Source organism: Monodelphis domestica, chromosome 5 (assembly GCF_027887165.1).
Source record: "Monodelphis domestica isolate mMonDom1 chromosome 5, mMonDom1.pri, whole genome shotgun sequence".
NCBI classification, from domain to species: Eukaryota; Metazoa; Chordata; class Mammalia; order Didelphimorphia; family Didelphidae; genus Monodelphis; species Monodelphis domestica.
In genome coordinates, this window is record NC_077231.1 from 290,150,430 (window position 1) to 290,168,043 (window position 17,614).

Below are 17,614 nucleotides of genomic sequence, written 5' to 3' on the forward strand. Positions count from 1 at the left end.
CTTCAGATCATTTTTGGTGATTTCATTCTTCATATCATGCTTCATTTAATACCTTAATCTCAAAATTCCTTTCTGTTCAGTCATTTTTCCGTTGAGTCTGACTCGTTGTGACCCCGTTTGGGGTTTTCTTGGCATTGGAGTGGTTTGCCATTTCCTTCTCTAGCTCATTTTACACATGCAGATGCTCAGGGAAACACAGTGAAGTGACTTGTCCGAAGTCACACAGCTAGTAAGTGTCCGAGAACAGGTTTGAACTCACAAAGATGAACCTTCCCGACTGCAGGCTTGACACTCTAACCACTGAACCACCCAGCTGCTTCCAACTTCCTTAACTTTGACAATCTTTATCAAGTGCGTAGTACTTCAGTCATTAGCAGTTACGTGCCTTATCCAACCTCCTTACTAGAAAGAGGCTGCTCACACCCAAGATCTCCCTCCGATCACTTTTTCTGCTGTGCTGGTTCTAATCACAACTGCTTTTTACCACATCATGTCATTGGTCTTCTTGGCCAAACATTTTTCTAAGTCACTTAGCTGCCAATTTCCTTCATCAGTCTCTCTACCAAGTCTGGGCATCACTGTGAGTCATTTCACGGCAGCCCTCTCTAGTGCCTGAAATTCAAAACATCTACTATGCCCACTATAATAGTGTTTCCAAAAGCACTTAAGGTTTGCAAAGAGCTTCACATATATTATCTCATTTGATCCACCTTAAAACCTTACGAGGCATCCCCAATTTGTTTTCCCTTTTCGAGGTTTGGTTTAAAAAAATAATAATAATAATAATGAAACATAGTGCCAGCTGAATACAATTAAAAAATCCTACAACTTAGCCCAAAACTAAATCTTCACTATCAGTCAATGCTTCTGTCTGTCACATTGTATTAACATGAGCTGTTTTAAACCGTCTTCATTTTCAAACCCACTTCTGCCTCCTTTACTCTTAGAAAACTTGATCTCTAATCACTATGAAGATTATGACCATTCTGATCACGCTTTATTGCTTGCTAATGGTCAATAAACTCTCCTCCTCCAAATTTCCTTTTCTATTCATAGATCTTCTCTTTCTCAAATAATACATGCTGCTTTCCCACTGTGCTGCGTTCCCATTTATGACAGTTTCTCAATCTAAAATGCCTTCATAAGTCTACTGGGATCCTACCCATCCTTCATGCTGCTAATTCCTCAGTCCATTATGTGCTAGAAAGAAGCCATGTGTTCTAGCTCTAAGTTTAGTTTGGACCACTCACTATCTTTATAGACCAGTTCTACAGTCTTTTCGAGATATTTTTTTCTTCTCTATCAATCGACAAATTCCTTCAATCCAGGTACTGACCTCTACAATTCTGAACCTATTGTGATCAATAAAAATGGAGTATGCATTTGCCTAAGCAGTACAGCAGTACTCCTCATCTTCTAAGCTCAACAGTTTTGTCTTCCTGGACCCATTCCTCTTTTGTCCCTTCACATACCATTTCTACGAGCACCAATCAAGTTCAAGCCTTTAACTCCTCACATTAAAACACAACAGTGTTCTAACTGATTTTCATGGTTCAAAAACCACCCATCTACCTAGCATCTCTGCTCTAAAAAAGCATAAAGAAAACTGGTGGCTCAAGGAAGAGGTCAGCAAGGATGGCCACAGTAGGGAGGTCAGAACGGACAACCCCTTTCCTGCCAGGATACCCACGATGTCCAAAAGCCTGTAGGAACAGGACTTTGGCTTTTTGGTTCCTAAACTGGCTCTATATCAGCAACCTTCAATCGATTCCTAGATGGATAATAACCTGATTACTATTTCCTCACTCTATTAGGTCCACCAGGTCTTACCATCTGCCCTGCTATATGACCTATGGACACTCTGGGACTTTCAAACCCCTCTAAAGTTGAGTGTCCTCTATGTTATCTCTGCTATTTAGGATGGAAGCTTCTAAAAAATAGGAACTCAGATGCATTTCTATTTGTATTACCCAGAGCTTAGCACAGTTCTCAACAAATGCTTTTACATTTCATCTCATGATAGAAGGGCAGCAAACAAAATGCTATAATAGGTATGAAGGGGAAGTCATACTGCTCAGGGAAGGTTTTTCATAAAAGGGACGATCTGAAGAGGGTTTTAAAGGACACACAGGAATTTAACAGGTGGAGAAGAGGTGGAAGGGTATTCTAGGAATAAAAACATAATGAAAGGATACAAGGACAGGAACAGTGCAATATATATTAGGCATATAGAGAGGAGTTCAGAATGCACTGGACAGGTGTGAGAAATCAGAGGCAGAAAGAACTAATAGGAATTTGTGGCAACAATCCAGATAGAGAAGGATCTGTACTAGAATGGTGGCAGTGGGAATAAAGGGAGGACAGACACAAGAGGTGCTTAGATGGAATAAACAAGACTTCTAAGCTCTGGTGTTGCAGAGTTCAGAGGCATCTAGAATCACCAGAAGTCTCCAGATATCAAAGGAGAAAAGGAGAGTAGTAGCAAAGAGAAGACTGGAATTGAGGAAAGGATTGCAGAACTGTCCAAGGGTATTCCAGCCCTACCATCACGATAGCTCAATTCCAGATCCACTTCATTTATTTTCTAGCTTGAATTTCTGTCCAAGATAGAAATGGATTAATTCAACGAGTTACCAATCCAACTGTATGGTATTGCCTGAGCAAAGTGTCTTTCATTCACTTTTTAAAAACATATCCCCCCACTAAGTGTGGTTTTCACAAACTTACAGATTTATAGAATTGGAGCTGGAAGAGTCCAAAGAAGTCATACAGTCCAAAAGTCTAACTTTCAAATGAGGACAAGGAAGCTAATAATCAGTGAACTGGCAACCAAATTTATACAATCAGAAGGTATTAAAGAAGTGTGATCTGAACTCATATCTTTGGGGCTCCACAAGCAAGCATTAAATGTATCATGACAGGCTATCACATGATGGAATCTGGGTATTATTAATGGAATTACTATATTATGTAATGACTGTATACTGTATGCTTTCCCCAAATATGACTATTAGCTATAAGATCAACAAATTTACAGAATATAGCTAAGATCTGTCAAACATTTAGTGAAGTGGTCTTTAAACTATGTGTTTTGTTTCTCTGTCAAATAATCAGCCTAATATTTTACATTCTTTAGAAAGTAGGCTTTTAGAAAGGCAGCAGAGTAAAGTGAATAAATGGTGGACGTTAGGAAAATTTACGTTCAAATCTAACCTCTGACATTTACTATTGTGTGCTCATGAGCAAGTCAATGTGTATGAGTCCCAGTTTCCTCTTTTATAATACTGGGCGCAAAAGACACTGTTTTAAAATAAGTTTTTATTGATGATTTTTTTGGGGGGGAAGGAGGGGGAACCTAGGTATTGCAATAAATAGATCACCATGTCTGAAGTTAGGAAGACTAATTTTCCAGAGTTCAAATCATCTCACCTCAGACAACTAGTAGTTGTATAACCCTGGCCAAATCATTTAATGCTATCTGCTTCCGTTTCCTCATCTATAAAATGAGATGGAGAAGGTAATGGCAAACTACTTAAGTATCTTTGCCAAGAAAACTCCAAATGGGGTCATGAAGAGTTAAACAAGACTGAAACAACTGAATAGCACCAACTTAAAAATTACCTGGGTAATTCTCAGTATCCTTCTCTCTTTTCCAGGGAACCATGCCATATAAAAAGGTGTAATTTTATAAGAAGAAAACTTATTGATACATTGAAGAAATTTAAAATATAACACCTCTATGAAGGGCAAGGTAGAAATACCCTCTCATATCTCACATAACCTCTCATATCGTTTGTGCCTGATCATTATAATTTTGTTAGATTCACTTTTGATTTTCTGGTGCATTATTAATATCTACATTTGTGTAGTTGTAGCAATTGAATTATGTTATGTGTCAGTTAGAAGTAGCTAGATGGCTCAGTGGATAGAAAAGTCCTAAATCTGTACTCAGGAAGAACAGAGTTCAAATCTGGCCTCAAGACATTCACTAGCTGTATGATCCTGCCAAAATCACTTATTCTCTGTTTGCTTTAACCCACTGCAGAAGGAAATGGCAGACCACTCCAGCATCTTTACGCACAAAACCCCAAGGACAACACTGGCTTTCTATGGTCCATGGGCTCATGAAGAGTTAGACAGAACTGAACAACAAGCCATTGTGTCTATTGTTTTCAAACCTCTGCATACTTTGCTCTACAGTAGTCCATGTAGAACTCCCTCTGCTTCTCCGTGATCATCACATCTAGCATTTCTGATAGCATAGTAAATTCTTCATTCTATTTACATACCAAAATTTGTTTAGTCATTCTCTAATTGATGGACATCTCCTCAGTTGCCAATTCTGTGCTAAAACAAAAAGGACTGCTATAAATATTTTGCTATATATATGGGGACTTTCTTCTTATCAATGGCTTCTCTGGAGCACCAGCACAGTAAGGGAGTCTCTAGTTCAAAAGATATGGAATTATAGTCACCATATTTGCATAATTCCAAATAGTTTTTGCAAAGTGGTTGTAGACCTTAACAGCATCACCAACAATGTATTAGTGTGCCTATCATTCCACAACCCCTCCAATGTTTCCTAGGCAAATAATATTTATAACACCTAGTGCCCAGAACTGTTGAGAAGCTAAAACAAGATAATGAATGTAAGGCAATTTGCAAAGTAAGAAGTGTTATTTAAGTGTCAGACATTATTCTACTTGCATAGCACTAACGATGTGTAGTAATTTCAATGTATATAATATTAAATGCATACTTAATACAAAACATAAAATATGCCAAGCTTTTTAGAATTTTGATGACCTACTTTGTTTTTTAATTAAAATTTTAAAACAAAGCATGTATTTTTTCTCTCTCCCATCTCCCCACCCCTCAATTCAGGGGGAAAAAAAAGTAATTATTAAAGCTAACTTTTAAAAAGTCCTAAATACTTAAGGTCAAGCTATACTTGAATAAATAGTTTTTTCTAAGACACATATATATTTAAACATGAACAAATATTTTTTAAAGCATATCAACTTTTAAAAACAGTAAAAGCTATGAGGAAACAACTTGTTTTTATAAAATTTAAGGAAAGAGACATGTAAATTGAACACCATTCATGCTATGTATGGTCTAGGTTCATAAAAAGATTAAATTATAGTAGCTATGAACTACTTGGGCAACAAGTTATTAGCTTTTCCTTTTTTCCCTCGTCTTGCTGAACTGATTTTTGCTTTGGGTTAATTAGGGTATTATAACTTGACATTTATTTGTCAGGAAGCTCTCTCCAATTCATCCTGAGGGAAACCTTTAGTATAGATTGTAATTAAAAGGAAACATAGAAGAAGTGGGTTTTAAGAGGAATTTAAAAGAGGAGTTTATAGTCTTTGAAGACCAGAAAGGAGAAAATTTCAAGTACCAGAATAAGCATGGATGAATACTCAGAGAAGTAAGAAATAATCATTGGAGGCATTCAAATAGAGCCTGGAGGAATACTTGCTAGTGGGGCTATAGAGGGATCACAGGATTGAGAGATGAAACAAAACTAAGACATTATTTTATACAACAGTCTTTTGATATATGGATGAAGAAATTAAGATTTAAAAACAGATAAAATTATTTGTTCAAGGGTACATGTCTAATAGCTAATAGTGAGATACATTAATTAGGTTCTAAAATCCCACAAGGTGACATCACCCAGTACTGGTTAGACGACGTCACTCTGAAATCCCCTCAAAACTCTGAGTTTCGTAAGATCTTTATGCACAATATTATATATGTGTGTTGAAGGTGAGGTGAGTTGAGGAGGTCTGGGACAGATGTCAGTGAACTCAGTTAATAGTGTCATTATTGCTACTAATCATAAAAATAGAAAAATTTGTTATCTGTAAAATGAGATTGTACTAATAATTTCTATGAATTCTTCAAATTTAAAATATTATTCCACATTCCTTGGGGAAAAAAATAAATTAACAATCATCTTAAAAACCTGATGGGATTAATAAGAAAAAATATAAACATAAAGTAGCAATTTAAAAATTTTCATATATGTCGATATAAGGAATTCTATTCAATTCAATTAGTATTTTATTAAGTAATTATTATGTTCTAGGCATATAGGATACTGATATTCTACTGGGGATATATAATTTATTTCAAGCAGATTATATAGGAATAATATGAAATTATATTTCCAGGGAGAGACACAGGCCTGTAAAGCACAACTTACTAACAGAACCAGTTTTCAGAGGACACAAAGAAAGTGTAAGGTGGCATAGAACGGGATGAGATTGGAATTGGATGGGATGAGATGTAAACCTTAAAATTTCTTAGACTTATAAATGTTGGAAATTTCACCATTGGGAAATTTCATACTTGGAAGATTTCTTACTGATAGTCTATTGGAATGTGAACCCCATTGGCATGGGAGGTTCCTCCTCCTCCCTTCTTAAGATTACTTTAGGACAGAAACCTTTTGCTGAACAATGGAAAGGGCTTTGACCTATGCTTAAGCATAGAACAGGAAGTTCTTTGAGTCATGATTGATTTTAGAATTGATACAATAGAGATACTTGGAATGACAGAACCAGGTCTTTGAAATTACAATCTCCACCCTGCTCAGTCCTAACAGGATTTAGGAAGGGCTGCAGCATAGATCAAAATTTAATTATTCCAATCTCCACCCTACTCAGGGTAACAGGATTTAGGAAGGGCTGCAGCAAAGGATCAAGATTTAATTATTTGAGAATATGACCTTCAACAGACATGTGCAAAGCCACAGACCTCTGGGCGGTCCTGGGTTAAAGTAAAGCCACCATTGGCACAGAGAAGACATGGACAGTGATTGGTAGATGTGAGAACTGAGGGGAGGGAACTTGGATGGTTTCCTTAAAGATAGGGGGGTCTGAGGACTAGAGGAGGTTGGTTGGAGAGGTTGTGCTCTGAGAAGCTTGCTCTGAAGGAAGCTGGAGGTGGAGGCCCCTGAGACTGTTTCTCCATTTTGGTCACGTGAGTGATAGGGACTGATCTCTTTTCTTTGCCTCAGCTATCTAAGGACTTGGGCCTTTTGGCCCAGCCTAAACAGAAGGGGTATTTAAGCCCTATTCCCTTCTCTCCCCTTTCTCTCTCCCTCTCTCTCTCTATCTCTAATACCTTTCTTCCTCCTGTTTGTAATTAAACTCCATAAAAGGTTGACTGCTGACTTGAGTTTTCATTTAGGAATTACATAGCTGAATTCCATGGCGACCTTAAATTAATATATATCAATCTTTTAAAATGATTTCCTTGTCACAGAACAAGGAGTTAGAGAGTGGGGACAAGGGAAAGCAAATACTGCCTAAAGATCACATATGTAAAAAACAAAAGATTTCTGTGTGTGCAGCCACCATACAGATTTTTGCCCCTTTTTGAGCAGCAATAGTAATATGGGTTTGATAATCAATCCCTGAGCTAAAGGTGGATAAAAGAGTAACTTTAGCTTTGTTCCAAAAATAAGAAATATGTTTAAACTAAGACCATAATACATATATGTGTCTATACTTACTTACATAAGCATGTAAATATAAAATATTTATAAAAGATAGTTATTACAGTGACCTTCATAAAAAATAACTTGGAAATAAGCATCATAATGTTCTCAAAGATCAGAAAAGAATAAAATGGTGGTCTCCCCAGGAACTGCAGGTAGCTAATTAAAATTCTGGGAGGGAAAGAAAGTTAGGATAAGTCCTTATTTTATCCAATTGAGAATATATCAAAGTCTAAGAAAAAAAAAAACAACTGCCTAATAGTTTGTTTTGCTATTTTCAGTTTGAAGTAAAATAATTACTTTTTCATTTAATTATTAGTTTACAAAAGTAAAGCTTGTAAATGGATAATACTTTGGCAAAAAAAAATTCATATAGCACTTAGATACTGAATCAGAAAATTCCTCATTTCACTAAATACATCTTCTTTCTTTCTTTCTACCCTTGCCCCACACCCTTCTCTCTCCCTCCCTACTTCCTCCCTCCCCTTATCTTCTGTCTTAGAATTGATACTAAAGATTTGGTTTCAAGACAAAAGAGCAATAAGTAATAGGCAATGCGGGTTAAGTGACTAAGGCGAAATTCAAATCCACTGAACCATGTAGCTGCCCCCATACATTATGGTTTCTGTTGAATTTTCCACTACTTTATAAAGAGGACTTGACATATTCTGTGGTATTTCAAATTTGTTGTATTCCCTATTCTCTTTAATGAGACAGCAAGAGACAGAGACACACACAGAGAGAGAGAGAGAGACAGCGAGAGACAGAGACACAGAGAGAGAGACAGACACAGAGAGGCACAGAGAGACAGAGACAGAGACAGAGAGACAGAGACAGAGAGAGAGAGAGAGAGAGAAAGAGAGAGAGAGAGAGAGAGAGAGAGAGAGAGAGAGATCCAAGATCCAAGTGACCATGTCTTCAACTGCAGAAAAGGCCACAAACTGTAAGAAACATTCTTTCCGTACCTTCCATCATCACTCTATTTTCTTATTTATATAATCACAAATAGTCTAATGACCATACTACAGTATATTCTTTTCATAATCACTTCTTAACTGCTTGGGTGTTTATCCTTTATCAGGCCCTTTTTAATGGCATGTTTTCCTCATGGATGGTTAAAATGAAGTTTGAAGAGATGGTAGGTTACTGCTCCTTGTGGGGGGGAGGGAGGGGGGCAGGGCATTAAAAGAAGGAATAAAAGAAATGATTTCACTAAAGCTCATCACTGATCCTCCATCAGTCTCTGACTAACTACAAATGGAACAACTTGATAGCCAGATAGTCTAATGTAAAAGAATCATGGAGGGTATGCTATGGTAAAGCTTCAAAAATGCATAAACACTTTCAAATTTAAAGTTGAAGGCTCCTACAAAAATATTTTTAAAATAAACAAACACACTAGTAAGGTGATGATACTTCAATTGAATGGGAAGACCATATTAAAATGCAATGCACATTTCTGTTCAAAAAAGGAAATTTATGAAGACAAAATAGATGCTTTCTATAAAATATTTACATATACAATGCACAAAATCCACTATGGTTAGTAACCTTTATGACTTTGAAGAGCCATATATTTACATATCTTTCCCTTTGCATGTGCATGTGCGTATGTGTGTGTTTTGTATATATTTTTAACAGTTGACAGCTGTTTTAGAGCATACAGAGAAGCCAAGCTGAATGAGGGTCTTGATTACTTCAAGATTAGCTATCTAAAGTTTCTATTCATTTTAAGTGTTGTTAGTGCGAAGAGTCATTAGTCACTTCCTTGTCTCATAGAACATCAGCATACATTTACATTGTTAATGAACATTTGGGGTAAATGAATTAATGGCACTTTTAAACATCAATTCAGTCCTAATAACTCTGTATGTCAGAGAAATGTTAGGATAGGATATAAACGAAAAGCCTTTTCAGTCAAGGTAACTAATCGTTTCTGCAAACAATAACAGGTAAAATTAATTTAAAATGTTTTTGTAACAGGGTTAAAAAATCACTATTTTCAGTGAAATGGTTATAGTTGAAATTTATATTTAACCCCCTTTCCCCCTAAAAAAACTGTGACAAAAAAAAAACTGTGACAAGAAATATACATATAAACCAGAAACAGAATTTAGGGTGACAAAATTTTATGCAAATCACAAGTCATACTTCTTTTAAAAATTAATTGACTGAAGATTACTTAATTTTGAGAACCTATTTTTATATCATAATTTTTTTTTGCATTTCACTAAAGAAAAGTCCTTTAAAAGTGTAGTATATGTTTGCAATGCTGATTTTACAATACCACACTAAATAGTAATTATCTTGTATGGAAAATCTGAAAGGCAATGAGGCATAGTGGACATAATAATAGCCTAAGAGTAAGGTAGATCTGCATTCAAAACGTGCCTCTCAGACATGCCATTTCTGTAACCATGGACAAGTGGAGTAAGCTCCCAGGGCCCCAGGCCAGTGTGCAAGATGATGATTTACATTTAGACATTTAGACTCTGCCAATAGAAAGAATTTCCAAACCATGAGTCCTCTACACAGATGAAATTACAGACCCAAACTGCCTCACTTTAAACAAAGAAAAAATTCTTAGTAAGCAGCTAAAACATAGATAGCTATTTTGGAAAGTCCTAAATGCATCAAAAGTATAATGATTAGAACATGTGGTAGCATAAAATATTATTTTCAACATCAGAAGTCACATTATAGTGACATTTCAATTCTGTATTGAAAGCAACTGAGAAGAATAAAATATATTCATTTCCATCGATATTTATTTCTCCAAGAGAACCAACTTACTAGAAAGATAAATGAATAGAATGTTTAAATCACAGAACGTAATAAAGATATGTGGAAAGAACAATTTGGGTTAAGTGGACAAGAAGCATACAAAACTTATTTTGAGTAATTTAAATATAATTTTATCACATAATCTTAGCAAAGTAAATGGAACATTACTGGTAATCATGTAGCAGATTGGCCCCTGGGGTTACTATGCATCTCTAAGAATTTGCTGAATATTTTCTTGATGGGATAAACTTTCTAAGAAGCTTAAATTTATTATTTAATTCCACTTAACAAATATTACAATACTAATAAATTAACAGAAAAGGAAAGGAATATATAAAGGTTTCTACAAAATCTATGGAGTATTCTCACTACATATTGATTTATTAAGAGAAAAAATAAAATTCTATTAGTAACAGTTTGATTTTATTACTGTCCATTTAAAATCAGAGTCAAAACTTGAGAATGCAAAGAAAAATAGACAAGAACAGGTTTTTATTCTTGGATAAATCTAAAGCTTAGGAGGCAGAAACTATACCTTTAAAATAGATTGATTTATTTTAGGAAAAAAACTCTTAAAGCAGAGGAAAGAGCTTGGACACAGCCTACATTGCTTTTCTACATTCTTCTGCTAAAGTCACTGTTTGGTTTATGATTTTAAAAGGATGACAGCACATTAAACATTTGGCTAATGTTTCTGTATGTAATTGAAAGTTGACTTTTTGTGGTTTTCATTAGCGTCAGAGTGTACTACACACATTCTGTGAAATGTTCTTAAAGTTGCCCTGCTCTGCCTCATTGGGAGAATTAAACAAATTATGACAAGCTTCGCTGTTATTAGACTCTCATCTAAGGTTTCCTGAGGATAAAGGGGAAAGCATAGGAATACAAAACTTACCTTCAGACTTCAAATAATTCAACAAAGGGTCAATGCCAACTTCTTGTTCTTCAGCCTGCAGGGGGTGACGAGTTTCAGAGAAGGAAGGGAACATAGCTAGCAATGGCAACTATCCCCAAAAGTAATGGATGCTCTGGAAGAAAAATAAACACACAGAACTGGTGACTATTATTTCTTAATTGGTCATTTGAAACTGCATGGAAGAAGCAAAAAAGGAAAATCTTAAAATTATGAGAGTTAAAGACAAAGGAGAGTTTACAAATGAAAAAACTGAGGCCCAAGAAAGTGAATGATTTTGTTCAAAATCAAAGAAGTAGTCAAAGAGCAGAGTGGAACTGAAACCATAACTCTGATGTCACCTCTATACTCAATTAATTCCAATGGTTTCCATTTACCTCTGGTATGAAAGTTAAATCCATCTCTTTGGCATTCAAAGCTCTGCCCAGCTGGGCCCCATTCACCTTTCTAATAGTATTGCACCTTACTCCCCTCCACACCTTCCAAGCAAAGGTGGCATTCTTGCTGTTGCTGACATAGGAAGCTCCAGGCTCTCTCCAGAGCTTGGTGATGGCTGCTGCAACCCCTTGGTCCCAAGAACACTCCTTGCTGGGACCAGTGGTTCTTTGAAGATAACGTTTAAGTGCCACCTTCTGCAGTCGCTGTTCCTGGTCTCCTCCGAGTCTGGTATCTTTCACACAAAGATACTCTGCATGAGTATTGCCATGATGTGTGTAAACATATATGTAAATGTATAAGTAAATTTAGTTATGCAAACATGTGTATGTCGATGATATAAATGTTGCTTTTTACATTAGGATGTAAGCTACATGAAGGCAAGATTCATGTGTCCTTAGAACCTTGCACAGTGTAGGCAAAGTAAAAGCACCACATAGTAGATGCTTTAAAATTAATAATTAATCCAAGTGATAGTATATGAATGAATCCTTCATAGTACCATAAGTTCATGGGAAAGTGGATTCAATTATTTTGCACACTAAAATAGAAATTTCAATAGTTTTGCATGAATTGGCTTTATTAAAGTGATTTTATTACTACCAAATCTTCTACCAATCAGGATTTTCATTCCTCTACATTTGGTCAAAAAAAAGAAAAAAAGAGTTTAAGAATGTAGTTGCATCTTCTAGCACTTCAGAGACCTTAAATATTTCTAGAATTTCTTTAAATTTTATTTATCAATCAGATACTATATCTTTAATTTAAAATATACCATGAAATGAAATCTAACCTCCCTTTTTTGTTCAAATGGATACAAATGAGAATAGTAAGGTTATTACATTAGAAACTTCTTTGTTCACTTCTTCCTGGGTTAAGCGAGCTTATGCCCAACAGGTGGACAAATTGTGTTCAATGCATTTTATGAATAATTACAAACTACTTTTTTATAGTGCTTTAGCAATAACAAATCACTAAACCAGAGTCTTACACACAGTAGTTGCTTCCTACATGTTTGCTGAATTGCACTGAATGAAGGGAATTGATAATCACAAACATCTATCACAAATTCTGTATATAGAGCAAATTCAACAAAGATTGAATTAATCAACAATGGGCAAAAGAAAGACAGATTTAGGCTTTACTTCAGGATTACTGATTTATTTGTAAGTAAGCTAAATGACCAAAAATTATTTTACGGTTTTCATTTTCAATGGATAGATTCTACAAAGTTCTCCACTCTGCAATGCTTTTAATTTTTCTCAGTATATTACAAGAAACATGGATTTAAATAGGTACTGGTATGTCTTTAACACCTAAAAATCTCTTCCCACTTTTTTTTTAAGATGATATAAGTAACTTTTGCAACCAGGTACTCTGTTGGTAGATAAAGTTGTAATAGTCAAGTACAGTTATTGATCAAATAAGAGAAAAATAACCAGAACAACAAATCCTATCTCTTGTTTCTTCATTTCTTTAAAAAAGTTGCTTTTTGTAGTTTGAGAAACAACTGGACCATTTTTTTATGACTTATTTTAAAATTTCAAAGCCAAGTTATTTGCAAGTTTAGATTAAGAATCACATCTTATATCCTGGCCTGGTAGAAAGTCATTTACCAGACACATGGTGTGGAAAGGGACAGTCCAAAGGACTAGCAAAGGACAGGCAAATTCATGGGCTGGGCCTTGACAGCCTGGGCTGGGCCTTGAAGGCCACAGTGCCCTGGCTCAGAGTACATTCATTTGCAAAGCATGGTTCGATTAGGCTTTGACAGCCAGAGTCCTGGCTCAGACTATATTCATTTGCAAAGCGCAGGTTGGATTAGTCTCCACCTCTTTGATCTCCTCATTGTCAATTCAACCAATGTTAAAACCTATGTCATGTTACATATTAGTGTATCATCTCCCAATATACATTCCTAAAACCTCCAATAAATACTGTGAAACTAGCACGAAACTCACTCTCTCTTACTCTTACTTTCCCTCTCTTCCCTCCTCTCTCTTACTTCCCTTTATTTTCTTAGCACTCTGTCATCTTTTCCTGCCGATCCTAGTGACGCTGTCGCCCCCAATGCTTCCTATTAATGCTCAGACTCCCTTGTCTATAGGAGGCATCAAGGAGTTGTGACTCCCCACTTATTTTCTTACTCCTCATATTTCCCATTAATTCTCACTGGAAATATTTCCTCGGAGTTCGCGCCACTCCCCATATATACTAACTCTTTGTCTCTGAGTCTTTATTATTCTCCCATTTCCTTAGTTTCTCTTCTCCATCTCAGATTATTACCCACAGATAAATAATATAGGCCTCCCATGGGGGGTTGCTATATCTGGTGCTCAATGTGGGGCAGTAGGCCAGATCACTATAATATACCATAATCTACAATAACATTAAGTATGTGTAGTACACTTGGTCTTTTGTTATGTCTGCAGATGTAAAATGATTAATACCTTTCAACTTCAATACTGTTTGGGGGTAAGGGTGCAATCTTGATCTGTTTTATAAGATTTTGCCATTACAAATTATTGTGAATTTTAAAACTACTCCACCCTACTCAGATCATACTTTAGAAGATTTGATTTAGCTATCTCCTGATTGTAACAATGAAGACACTCTATTTAACAGAATCAGGAATGTCTTATAGTTTACATTACTCCACCCTACTTAGGCATACTTCAGGGGAAGATAAAGTTGTAATCTCCTAATTGAACAATGAAGGTACTTAGTTCTCATCTTATAGTGAAGCCAGAACTTTAAGTTAAGTCTGTTTTTAGAGCTTAATACAAAAAGGTATTAAGTAACTATAAAGGTTAAATTAATCACAAAAATGTCAAGTAACTAACAAAAGGTGAACTTAACAAAGAAGTGTGAAGCAGCTCAAAAGATATAAACTAATCAAAGAAGGTGATAACTAAAAGTATGGGCAGTCCTGGAGAAAGCCTTTGATGTGATGGGTAGATGTGAAAATTTAGAGGTGGGAGACAGAAGGGTGAAAGGTCTATATATTTGGGATTTTTCATCTCTCAAAAACTCTTTCCCCGGAAAGTTGGATCCGGCTGATCACTTCCTGTGAGCAGCCTGGGCGCCAGTTCGATCCTTGGACTCAGCCTGGAGGAGCTCATTCAGACAGATTCCTTGAGAAGGTCTCGTGGTGAGTGATAAGACTGACTTCCTTTTCCCTTGGGCTCAGGGAGGCCCCTTTGGCCAAGGCCTTTAACCCCTGCCTGGCTCAGCCTGAGCTGAAGCAGTTTAAATTAACTCTTTTTCCTCTCCCTCTCTCATCTCCTTAAATTTCTTCCCTCTATGTTAATTAAATTACCATAAATTTCCAGATTGACTTGGGAATTTTATTTGGTGACCATTTAAATCTAGATTTAAAGTCACAACTCTAAATTCATCTTTACATTAAAGAATTGATTTCAATCAATCAAGAAACATTTACTAACTACCTACCCTATCTCTGGAAACTATTTGCTGTGCTGCAACTTCCAAGAATTCTCCTTACAATGGTATCTGCTCTGGGGGTCATCAATTGTACTTTCCTCCCACCCAACCTGGATTCCTCCTGTGGGTCATATGATTGGTGAGCTCTGGCTTTATTTTGAACTGACCCAGCATCTACACTATTTTCTGGGATCTCTTCAAATCTCCTTCTAGAATCTCTTTATATACTTACCTAATCACACTGCTTGTATTTGCATCAACAACATTTAGCGCAGTTCCTTGCACATACAAAATTATCCACTACAGATTCAAAGTTAAAAAAAAAAGAAAAGAAAAGAAAAAGAAAATACCTTTCCCCTCAAATATGTTACATTCTGTCAAGTCAGACTTCCACTAATCTGGGGAGGTAGTACAAATATTATTGGTCCTACTTTGCAGATAAATAAAAAAGATTAAGTGATTTCTCCTACCTCCTGTCCTGAGTAAATGGTACATCTTGTTGAGCAGACTTTTATTTTTTAATTGAAATGAAGCAAAAGTGTGAAAGTTATATTTAAAACTTTTATTGGACTGATTTGAATATCTCTCCCCCAACCTCTGTCCCATCAGTTTAGAGTCACAATTTTTGTAATTTAAAACGGGATAAAAGATTTAAGCAGCTTCAAGATTCATGGGTATTATTTCAAAAAGTTCATAATGAATTATTTTGACATTTATTTTTTATTGATTTTTAAATAATTCTGTTTTTTCTACTTATAAAACTAGATGTCATGATTAGTTTCTTAGAAGATTAAATGAAGTTTTTTAAAACAACTCTTAATTTTTGATATTTTTCAAATTTACAATGTTTTAAGTCAATTACAAAGCAAAATATTAGTCTATTGTAACTAAGAGACTATTCCTTCAAAAATAACAACTTTTATTTAAATCTCTTTGTTGTGATAATTTAAAAATATTTAAATTGATAGTGAAAATACCTTTATATAAGATGATTCTTGGTCCAAAAAATATTTCCTAAATTTGCATTACAGCTAATAATTTAGGCCAATGCCTTTAAATCACCTTCCCCCATATGGCATACTATAGATAAAATCAATTCAGTACAAATAATTATCATTTAATAAGTAATTATTCTAATACACTTCTTAAAATATTTATTAAATTAAAATTTAGAGCTTAATGCCTGACACTCAAATCTATACCCTAGTAGGAATAAACATTGAAAGTGGCATTAGAAAAATTAAACATGAGGTAGGAGGAAAGTAATGTTGTAATTTTAGTAAAGAAACAATAACATATAATTACACAGAGAACAGGTGAATTCGCTTCATCCCTATAACTCCACAGGTGACTCTGCTATAAAGTGTTAATGCCACTTTAGCAACCAGTATAATAAATTGCAAATTTTTTGTAAGATAAAAAATTAATCTTATGGATAAAATCATATGAAAAAAACTGGATCCCAGAATTGAGTCATATGACTTGCAAAATCAGTTCCTTTCCTGTGTGGTCAAAAATGATCATCCAAAAGGAGGAAATTCATATAAGAATGACTAATAAGATAAGAGAAATTGAAAAAGAGTAGAAATGGAAAACATTTTAAGACTATAGCTTAGCCAAAAGACAATCGGGAGGGAAATAAAATTTTCTCATGTTTTCCAATTTAAAGAATTGAAAAAAATATAACAAAATAGATGGTTAATTTAAAAAAAAGTTAAAGTGAACAGCTTCTAAATGTTTTTTTTCCCTCTATGTATAGAATCAAATGAGATATTATCATGTGAACAAATGTTAAATACTTTGCAAACCTTAAAGAGCTATATAAATGCTAATTATTATTAATTAAAAGGTCTTTATTAGACACCTTTTATGTGCTGGGCAAGGTGATAAGCACTGAGGCTACAAAGACAAAAAAGAAGAAAAAGAGAAATTTTCTCTTCCCTCAAGGTGTTTACATTCATTCATAGCAGGAAGATCTAAACTATGAATATCTTCAAACAGGAAGTCTCTATAGCCCAAAAGAGGAAGAGGAATCAGGAAATGGAACCAATTGTTGGCATTCCTGACACAACATAAATGGTTAATCAACTTAGTTTTTCATTTCCCAAAAGGCATTATATAGACAAAATCTCTAGAAAAAATATTCTTACTTAATATTAGGCTCCATGCATTTACACTCTTGTTCCTTCCTCTACTTTTTCCAATATTTAGGTATTGTGTAAGTTTTCTGAATTATGCTGTTCTAAAGACATTCCTATTCAGAGAAAACTTCTGATAAGCATATTTCATTTAAATTCTTGAGGGCTGATAAAATTACAAGTCAAACATAGAAATGACTATTATTTTACATAAAGATCTCCTGCATAAGAAAAGCATAACAAAGAGCTTACTATGGCCAGAGTTTGAGAAAAATAGATATCAGAAGAAGTATCATCTACTCCAGCTAGGGCTTTTTTGCCATGAGGACTAGGCATTGTCTGAGAAATGACATCTTAGATAATGAAACTTAGGGTAGAGGAAAAATG

The 17,614-nt window shown here is 35.1% G+C and overlaps 1 protein-coding gene across 33 annotated transcripts in view; it reads right to left on the reverse strand.

Moving 5' to 3' along the window:
- The window catches only part of TBC1D5 (TBC1 domain family member 5), a 682,585-nt gene that overhangs the window by 381,414 nt on the left and 283,557 nt on the right, over positions 1-17,614 (reverse strand). For 28 of the 33 annotated variants that reach the window (XM_016426458.2, XM_007505143.3, XM_056800296.1 and 25 more), the window contains one exon: positions 11,193-11,325. The exons of the other annotated variants lie outside the window; for them this stretch is intronic. In XM_016426458.2, coding sequence (XP_016281944.2) covers positions 11,193-11,286 — 94 coding nt within the window. In that variant the 5' untranslated portion in view covers positions 11,287-11,325. The remainder of the gene's footprint in view (positions 1-11,192; positions 11,326-17,614) is intronic. 33 annotated transcript variants of the gene reach the window in all.